Source organism: Alexandromys fortis, unplaced genomic scaffold, assembly GCF_014885135.2.
Source record: "Alexandromys fortis isolate MF-2015 unplaced genomic scaffold, M_Fortis_MF-2015_v1.1 scaffold_66, whole genome shotgun sequence".
NCBI classification, from domain to species: Eukaryota; Metazoa; Chordata; class Mammalia; order Rodentia; family Cricetidae; genus Alexandromys; species Alexandromys fortis.
The window spans coordinates 2,974,452-2,984,845 of record NW_026067950.1 but is presented as its reverse complement, the minus strand read 5'-3'; the positions used below and the strand labels follow the sequence as shown (position 1 = coordinate 2,984,845).

At 47.0% G+C, this 10,394-nt stretch overlaps 1 protein-coding gene across 1 annotated transcript; it reads right to left on the bottom strand.

Annotated features, from left to right (window-relative positions):
* Positions 1–6,649: 6,649 nt before the first annotated feature.
* Positions 6,650–7,113, bottom strand: LOC126506667 (40S ribosomal protein S20-like). Its single transcript, XM_050150402.1, has one exon. The coding sequence runs from the start codon at positions 7,043–7,045 to the stop codon at positions 6,686–6,688; it is 360 nt and encodes a 119-aa protein (XP_050006359.1). The 5' UTR covers positions 7,046–7,113; the 3' UTR covers positions 6,650–6,685.
* Between the last annotated feature and the right edge of the window lie 3,281 nt (positions 7,114–10,394).

Below are 10,394 nucleotides of genomic sequence, written 5' to 3'. Positions count from 1 at the left end.
TAGTCCCCTTGCTCTTCCATCCCGTAGGATAACTTTGTAGGTTGTAGGCATTCAGTGAGCATGAGCAGAATGGAGGTGGTAAAATGACCCCCAGGGGCTTGTGGACCATGTGAGTCTCTCTGTGTGGATACATGCTCATCTGTGTGAGCTGTGCTTGTGGGTAGCTGTGCGTGTGTGTCCGTCATGTGTTGAGGCCAGACGTCAATGCCTAGCAGCCAACCCTCTCTCCAGCCCCAATGTCATTTATTCTACCCAGGAGAGGGAGCGTCCATCGTCTGCCTGCCTGTCCATGCCTGTGTTTGGACCTTAGGAGGATGGCTAACTTATTGCCGTCTGTTTATAGAAGGTGAAACATATACCCACATATCCTAGGATGCTAAACACAGGGGAAGGTGCAGACGTTCTAGAGTGGGAAAGAGGAAGTAGAGACCTGAAATAGACTGAGGAATCATTTTTAAATGTTAGATTGGCAAGAAAAGGGAAAGTATGACAGTTCTGTGTGTGGTGAGGCCACGGGGAGGAGGGTCCTTGCCTGATGTGTGCGTGACCGCACGTGACAGTGATTTCTCATTAAGTTAAATCTACCAAAATTAAAAAGCACAGCATTTTGACCCTACTGTTTTGCTTCTAAGAATTAATCTAACAATTACACATCTGCATGTGCAAAATTACAGGGGTAAGGCTGGCCATAGGAGCACCTGGTATAATAGCAAAGTTTTAAATGTCCATCAATAAACAGTTTTTACAAATGTTCAAATTATATATGTGTGTGTTTGCCTGTGCACAACTTTGAGAGTATCCCAGATACTATCTAGGATACTCTCAAAGGCTAGAAGAGGACACTGGATCCCCCAGAACTAGAGTTACAGGCAGTTGTGAGCTGCCTGTGGGGGCTACGAATCGAATGTGGGTCCTCTGGAAGAGTAAGCACTCTTAACCAGAAAGCCATCTCTGAAGCCTCAAATAAGTAATTGTGTGTGTGTGTGTGCATGTGCCTGCATGTGTGTGAGTGTCTATGTGTGTGGTGTGTGTGCATGTGTATGTGTGTGTGTGTTTTGAGACAGGGTTTTTTTTTGGTGCGGCCCTGGGTACATCTTTAAAAAGTGTTGTCTAAGTGGATATGCCGTATTCCGTGCATGAACAAACTCAGTGGACACAAACGAAACTGTGTATGTTTATAGGATACCATGTGCCCTACACACATGCATATATACATGAGCAAGAGAGAGAGGTGTGGGAGAGAGAGAGAGAGAGAGAGAGAGAGAGAGAGAGAGAGAGAGAGAGAATCTGTCCCAGTGTGAGTGACACTTCTATTACCTCAAGCTTTTGTTATTTCTTCATGGTGAAAACATTCAAAACTCTTTTTCTATCTAAAAAAAAAAAAATCCAGTATATTACAATTTGCCACAGCCATTGTACTGCACAATAGCATGTCACAGGGCCGGCCAGCCTCCCTGTCCCTCCTGGTCCTCAGTGCCCCTGTCCACAGACTCCGGAAACCCCTGTTCTGTTCTTTGCTTCCCTGAAACTTGTTACCATTCCACAGCGGTGAGATCATGTGACAGATATCAAGAAGACAGAAAGCCTACACTTCCGAGCAAATGAAAATTCTCAGAGTTGCTCTCAGGCATGGTGTATCCTCTCCTTAAGGACACGATGGGCTAGACGCCAGATGAGTGCAGTCTGTGGTCCTCCTAAATTTGTTAGGGCTCAAGTAGGGACAGTGAAGTTGAAACGAAAATAATCCGAAGTTCTTGCTCTTTAAAAAGTTATCTTTTGAGGACCTCCTGCACAAGATGGCACATGCACAATACGTCCTTCTTCTCCCCCTCCATCTCCTCCCTTGCCCCTCCCTCCTAAATCCATGGTTTCTTAATTATTCTTACACGTATGTGCGTACATATGCACAGGTATACATATAACCAACCAAGTCCATTTAACTTTCACGTATGTACGTGTTCAGGGCTGTCCACTCTGGACTGGACAATCTGTGTGGAAGCTCATCCCTGGACTGACTCTCCCTTCCCTGCAGGCATTGGCCGCCTATAGCTCTTCATTTAGGGGTATGACCATGTGGATTTTCCCTGTCCACATTGCCAGGTCAGCTTTATGCTGGTATTGTTCAGGTACCCACACTGTGAAGGGCTTGTGCATAGCTTCCCTGTCATGCCTAGGGTCCTCTGGCTCTTACAATCTGTCTGTTCCCTCTTCTGTGATTTCCCCCGAGCTTTAAGAGGAGGAGGAAGTTGTACTGCAGATTTCTCAGATGGAGCTGGGTACCCCACAGCCACTTTGTCTCTGCAGTATGACCAGTTCTGCATCTCCATAACCATCTCCATCTGTTGCAAAAACAGTGTTTCTTTGAGGAGAGGTGAGAGCCACACTTAAACTGTATCTTTTTAATCCCATTCTGTTTTCTATTCCAGGACTTTCCCCATCTGTCTGGGATTTCTGAAGACCGAGGCTAAGTGAATGGCCTCTGAAACTCAACTCCCATGTTGGAATCCTGCGTCTAAATAGCTGTGTGACTGCTGGTAAGCTGCTTAGGCTCTCTGTGTCTGATTCTTCCTCTATAAAACAGGTATTATAATAATATAGCTCCAATTTCATAGGGTGATGTGTCAGTCAAGTGAGTTAATTTTCACTAAAGCCATAAAAGCTAAGCCTACTTTAATAGTTCTGAGTAAAAAGGAAGAAGTTCTAGGCGTTGAAGTTAACAGTTACAACTTGAAGGAGATTCTAACTAAACTGGAGTAGAATTATTGAGACTGGAATTCATTTGTAAATGAAAATTTCTGGCCCACCCAGTTCTACAGCCATTCAATCCCAACTAAATACACAGAGACTTATATTAATTATAAATTATTTGGCCTATTGCTCAGGCTTATTACTATCTAGCTCTTACAACTTCAATGAACCCATAATTTCTATCTGTGTTTAGTCACGTGACTTGGCACCTTTTCTCAGTGAGGCATTCTCATCTTGCTTCCTCTGCTTCTGGGTGGTGACTGTGACTCTGCTTTTCCTCTTTCCAGAATTCTCCTTGTCTGGTTGTCTTGCCTATACTTCTTGCTTGGCTATGGGCCAATCAACATTTTATTAAACCAATACAAGAGCATTATCCCGCAGGATTTCCCTTTTTTTTTTCTTTTCAAAACAAGAAGCCTGAATCTAATCTCCTTTGCTTAGCTTTTTTTTTTCCTGACCATTATCCATAACAATTTGCAACCAATACTCTAAACAAAGACAAACATCCACAATCCATTTTTGGGGAACATGGGAATAGTTTCCTACACCACTTCCTGCTCATTGGGGGTGCTGATAATCTTTTGGGAACCCTGAGAAAATTTAGGACTATGGTTGAATCTTGACTGGAGTATTCTGTGAGGCTGGATCACCCCAGCCAGTCTTTTTGAAGCTGTTCTGGATGTAGCACTCAGAGGAAACTGCAACAGAGGTGTTCTGAAATGTTGGATCATCCGGGCCACTGGCCCTTAACAGAGATTTTTCAGGGGGTCTTTCTTGATCAAACTTGATTTTTCTTAACACAGTGAGAATCCATAGCCTCTCATTTCCTGTGAAAATAAAAGCAGAACCTCTTTCCCAAAGTAACATACTTTTTGACTTAAATTTTGAAGTCAAGATATTATTAAGATATATAGGTTGGTTTAATCCAGCAGCATTGATAATCAAATGTCTTTTAGCAGCTGTTGCTCCTTCCTCAGCAGTCAAACAATTCAAAGATGCACAATAACATACAGTAACCAGATTCTCCGTGTATTTTCCATCTTTATGTGGCTTTTTAAAGTTATTATTATTCTATTTCTTTTTTAAGGACTTCCTCTATCCTTTCTCTTTTCTCTCCCAAGTCTATGTATATATTTAAACTCACTGCAAACTGTTCAGAGGGTTTTTAGTCTGAATCTGTCTTTATTGTGTATCTCTACCTTTTTCTGAGCACGTGAGTCTTTAATCTGCTAGGTGGGTGTGGCTAGGATTAAAGTGGTGGCTTTGGTAGCTGATTTTGCCCAATTCCTTGGCTTCTTGAGAAGGTTCATGGTGGAGGTACTGGCGGGAGTCAGGTTTATTGCTACAACTCTGTGGCATCTCTAGGTCCACACCACCACCAAGAGCATGCCACCAGCTGCTCATAAACACCATTTAAGTCTGGTAGCAGGGCCTCTTAAAGGAGCCATGATGTTTTTTGTGCTAATGCTGAGTCAGGAAGCCTCTCGTAAAGGAGCCTTGCCTCTGCTTGCCTCTAGCAAACAGAGCCCACCTGAGAAAGTGCTGCTACCGAGAAGCCATTCTCGACTCTGTTCTTTTGCGTCTAGAATCCCTTCCCAAGCTCTCAGGTTTTATGTGGATGTCGTTACTGCACATTGGGCACCATTTGCTGCACTATTTCTAGTTGGTTTTACTAATAAAATCCTGGAGCCAGATATCAGGGCAAGTGCTGAAAGATCAGAGAGAGAAAGGAGCAAGCCATAGCCAACTCCTACCCTGCTAACTCCTCCCAAAAAGGGCTGAGCTCCTGTCTCCTCCCACCTTATATTCCTCTCACTGTCCGGCCATATCACTTCCTGTCTATCTGTACAGATCTCCAGACTTCCACGGCTAACTAGAAGCTAGCTCCCTCCTCTGATCTTTAGGCAAGTTTTATTTGTTGGAATACAAACTGAAAATTACCACATTTTCCCTTTTTTGTCTAAAATAAAGAAGGTTATGAGAAAAACTTTATGCAAAAGAAACAATAGCTATATACAAAAATACAGGCAATGAATACATCAACAATGTCTAGTCCATTTGACAAATTCAGTGGAAATACTCCCTATCTATCTTACCTTGATGAGCCTAAAAGTTGTACTTAATTCACTTTTTATTCTAAGTTGCATTACCAAAGCTGTCTTTGAATGTCTCTCGCCCTTATACACTTTACACCTCTTTACTGCATCTCTTTTCTGAACCGGGTAACAAGGAAAACTATAACTATAAAGTCTTCAACTCCACCAGAGACCTGAGGAGGAAATGGTACTAACTGAATAGGCAGGAAGTGTGAGCAAGCAACTTCCAAAAACTGTGAGAAATGACAGAAACTGCTGGCTGCCTGGACAGTCACCCAGGGTTCTTCTGCAACATTGGGGCATCCATCTTCAGCCCACAGGCCTAGCACACCTGACAGACTTTTCTGTGAAGCGGGATATTCCGAAGACATCTCTCCCCTGCTCACATCGGGCCTGGCTCCCCCACACCTCCACCAGCAGGGTCAGCTCTACTGTGCTGCCCAGGTGAGGTGCAGCCTTGGCTGCCCTCTGGTCCATTGAGATCCCCGGCCCCTGCCGCACGGCCTGTGGCACAGGTGTTGCTGGAATCCTCTTCAAGCCTGGGTTAGAAAGCCCAAAAGCTTCTTTTGATGATGAGCAAGTAATTAAGGATTTCCCGGTGTTATAAAAAGCAGCAGAGAAAGGGGTTCGGGTTAATGGTAAATTAGTTAACTGGATTATGTCACAGGAAGAAAAGTTCCCTAACAAATCCAATATATATTTAAATTAAATTCATATTCAACAAAGAATATTTGGTATTTCTTTGTTTGGTTCTTTTCTTTCCCCATGTGGGCCCAAGGATTGAATTCAGGTCGGTAGACTTGGCAGTTAGCACCTTTTACCCATTGAGCCATCCTCCTGCCTGAAGTTGGCATCTTAAAGAATCATGGGTGAGCTGGGATATTCAGATGGTGTCTATAGACCCACGGGGGAAAAAGACAAAAGTTGGCTCCACATCTTATTTCTCATGTCAAAATAAATACCGTATAGATCAATGATAAAATATAAGATTAAAACTGTAGGAATGGAAAGGATGTTTTTTAAATGACTTGAGTAAGGGAGGCTTTCTCAAGGAAAACCATGAAACCGTAAAAGCAAACATCAGAAAGCCATGACACAATAAAGAGGGGGAACTTGCCACACAATGTACCGTAAACCAACGCCAGAGAAGCACATTCTCTGCAGGACCTCAGGGGCTGAGGGCCTCAACACCTCAAAGATACTATATGAGAAAAAAAGGAAAGGACCAGTGACCCACTGGATGGCAAGATGAGGAGGGACGCAAGGGGCGGTTCACAGAGAAGGTGGACGCGGAGCTGAGTGTGGTGAGCACGCCTTTAGTCCCAGCACTCGGGAGGCAGAGGCAGGTGGCTCTCCATGAGTTCTAGGCCAGCCTCTCTACATATTGAGTGAGAACTTGTCTCAAAAAATAAAATGTAAGATAAGGAAATAAACACAAAGAAAGGTGACCGGACCATTATAAGATGGTGGCGCTGACTTCTCTTGCAGCAGCGACAAGCTCTGGTCGTCACCATGGAGCTGCTGTGAAGTTCTGCATTTCTGGGGCTGGACTGGGAAAACCGTAAGCGTTCCCATTTCTTCTCGGGGTCTCCTTCCTTCAGACACATGCCCAGAGCCCAGTGTGTTTGTGCCAGGCTTTGTGCTCTTTCACTGTCTCTGGTGCCCCCTCTGCACATAGGACGTGGTTTCTCTCTCTCTTCTCCTCCTCATCTGTCTCCTCTGGGTGGCTGCCGAGATTTACAGTTTGCCCGCCCTGTGACTTTTTCTTTAAACACTAAGGAAATTGTTCCCCAGGCATTTTTTTTTTTAACCGATTAAGTCAATTTATTAAAACAGTTGACTTAGGCATCTGTAATGGTGACTTCAACCTCCACGCCCGGCTCAATACTGATGGATGTAATCTGTTTAACTATCTCGGAGGGGCTGTGCAAGTCAATGAGGCGCTTGTGGATTCTCATTTGGAAACGATCCCATGTCTTGGAGCCTTCCCCACAAGGTGTTTTTCTCGTAGTGATCCTCAGGGTCTTGGTGGGCTTGCGCTCGGGCCCCTTCACTTTTAGGTTCTTCTCCTTGGCGCCTCTGATCAGTTCGGCACACACCTTCTCCAGCGACTTCACGTTGCGGCTGGTGAGCGTGATCCGGATGCGGTGGATCGCCACCTCGGGCTCCACGGGCGTCTTCCCGGTATCTTTGAAAGCCATGGCTGCGGTGCGGGCTTCCTGACCGACTTGTTCCTCGGCGGGAGCGAACAGCGGTGAGTCAGGACGGGAGCAGGCCGAGCGGAGCTCCGCGGCGCACACCACCACGCCTCAGAAAAGCAGGCATTTTTTTTTAATTTTAATTTTTAGAATGACGAGATTTAGAAGATTGCCGTGGGTATGTGGAGGTTGCTCAGTGCTTAGAAGTGTTTTCTCAGTCATGAGGGCTAGGCGCGGATCCCAGCAGTCACACAGCAAGCTAGGTGTCCTGGGAACTGCCTCTCTGTGGCTGTGTATAGCTTCAGCTCTGAGAGGTCCGACACCTCTCCCATCTGACCTCTGCACTCCAAGGTGTAGATACACCCTCATACACACACACATACAGAAGTAACAAATCTTAAAAAAAAAAAAAAACCTTTGCCATACCATCTCTGTTTGTGGACATTCCTGTCACCTGCTGTCTCACGGCATAATGACCTAAAACACCCACCTCATCCAGATGCCAAGTGCCATGTGTGGGATCTGGACCAGAACAGACCTGACAGGACCACATGTATTCGATGCTCCACCCCGAGTTGGTGGAACTGTTTGGGAAGGATTACGAGGTGTGGCCTTGGGTGGGCTTTGAGGTTAGCGCTCTCTGCCCCATGTGTGTGGATCAAGACATGAGTTCTCAGTCACTGTTCCAGGGCCTGCCTGCTGGTTGTCACCCCCTCTGCCATCAAGGTCCTAGCTCTAACCCTCGCAATTCATGAGTCCCAATTAGACTCTTCTCTGAGTAGCCTTGGTCATGATGTCTTCTCAGAGCAACAGAATGGTGACTAAGACACTGGGAACAAGAATTTGGACAGGGCGTGACTGGGATGCTTCTCTGCTCTATAGCGTGGCAGGAGCTGGAGGGATCCAAAGGTTGGGCTGGTGGGAGAGCCTGGGGACAGAAGGGTGAAGCTACTCAGAGACACCTACCTCCCTCACACCCTGCCACATGAACCGGGATGGATCCCGGGCTCCCAGGACTGTGCCTCGTGTACCTCCAGATAGCTTGAGCATGGCAGTCTTGGGAAAGTTTGGACTTGTGACGTGGAGCACGTCTCCTTGAGAAAGTCTGTACTGAGAACAAGTTAGAAGCCACATGGTCAGCCTGGTGGTGGTGGCACAGGCCTTTAATCCCAGCACTCGGGAGGCGGAGGCAGGCGGATCTCTGTGAGTTTGAGGCCAGCCTGGTCTACAAGAGCTAGTTCCAAGACAGGCTCCAAAGCTACAGAGAAACTCTGTCTCGAAAAACCAAAAAAAAAAAAAAAAAGAAGCCACATGGTCTTTCTGAGTTGGTCATAAAGGCCTCATGGCACCGAGTCTACTGTCCTTTATTGACCAAAAGAGTGACAGCTGGCCCAGCTTCAAAGAGCAGATCAGTGATGGAATGTTCACTAAGGCGGACATGTTTGAGATCTGCAGAGTGGAAGGACCCATGACTGGACACTCACTGGAGTGTGACTAAGGGAGATGTCCCTCAGGCATTCCTTTGATCCCCAGTTTCTGCTCTCCCACCCCTCTTTGCCCTTTCCCTGACCCCCTGCAGAAGAACCGAGGTCTCACCTCCAGACACTGCCTAGCAGCGCGGAAGCTCTCCAACCCCAGGGGTCCACAGCATGCCAGTGGCTCTCTTAGCAGCTTAGCTTCATTAGGTCGATTAAGGAGTTGTAACTCCAATGCCATAGACAGGAGGGTGTCGGAGCCCAGTGCCAGCCCAGACCCTGAATTATTTCTCCAGACCAGAGGGGAGGCGTGGGAATACACAACTCACATGGCTTTATCAGGAAGGAGATTCTCAGTGATCCCTCATGAAATCCCTGAGTTCACATCCTGAAAATTCCTCCGTTTATTCTCCAAACAGTCTTTTATACCAAAACATGAACTGAGGGGAAATTCATTAGCATTCTGTTTCCTAGGTAACCAGGCGAATGTCTTTGGTCACGTCCACACCTTTGACCACATCTTTCAATGCCCATTCCGTCATCTCCCCATCTTCCTGCTCTGTGTGCCAGCTCTGTCACAGGCTGAATTAACATCTCTTCTCAGGTGTCCTCCAAATTACAGAGAAGGAGCAGAACAACATCCTGACCCTTTGTTAGGGTTGGCGACAGGCTAGGTGACCACCTCGTGTGTGGCAGGTGCAAACTGTGGCATGGGCTTCTGGTCACCATACCATGTAGACATATGGGCCTACAGGAGGTACCTCCAAAAGGGGCAGAGTTTGCAGGGTGAGCGGCTGAAATTAAATTCAGTTCAAACACCCAAGATGCGCTGCCATTTAGACAGACAGACTCATATTCTTCCAGATAATATGACCTTGAACATTCTACGCCATGCAGGTCCTCTGGGCCGCCTTGCTCACCCCTTCCTAATTCCCTTGCTCTTCTTTCCCGCACTTACTCTTCGCATCAACTCCTACTCAGTCTTCTGGCTCTCTCCTCCTGCCTCCAGTAAAAGTTACTTTCTTAAGTTATTAATTTTGAGATAACAAAACAGCATGACAGGAGTCCATGAGATGGCTCGGCGGGTCAGGGTGCTTGTTACCAATCCTGATAACCGGGGCTCCGTCCCTGGAACCCACTTCATGGAAGGAGAAACAATGCCCAGAAGTTGCCCTCTGACCTCCACATAGATGCATAGTGCACGCATGCACACACCCCACGTGCACACATCACCCAGCATGTACACACCCCACGTGCACACATCACCCAGCATGTATACACCACCCAGCATGCACAAACTCCACATGCACACACCACCCAGCATGCACACACCCCATGTGCACACATCACCCAGCATGCACACACCACCCAGCATGCACAAACTCCACGCGCACACACCCCCCAGCATGCACACACCACACATGCACACCCCCCAGCATGCACACACTCCACATGTACACACCACCCAGCATGCACACACTCCACATGCACACACCACCCAGCATGCACACACCCCATGTGCACACATCACCCAGCATGCACACACCACACATGCAAACACTCCACGTGCACACACCACCCAGCATGCACACACCACACATGTACATACCACCCAGCATACACACACTCCACATGCACACACCCCACGTGCACACATCACCCAGCATGCACACACTCCACGTGAACATACCACCCAGCATGCACACACTCCACGTGCACACAGCACCCAGCATTCACACACCCCACGTGCACACAGCACCCAGCATGTACATACCACACATGCACACACCTCCAGCATACACACACCACACATGCACACACCACCCAGCATGCACACACTCCACGTGCACACACCACCCAGCATGCACACACCCCAC

Bases quoted from the DNA above. Each gene is read 5' to 3' on its own strand.
- LOC126506667 (XM_050150402.1), bottom strand. From the start codon at position 7,045: ATGGCTTTCAAAGATACCGGGAAGACGCCCGTGGAGCCCGAGGTGGCG.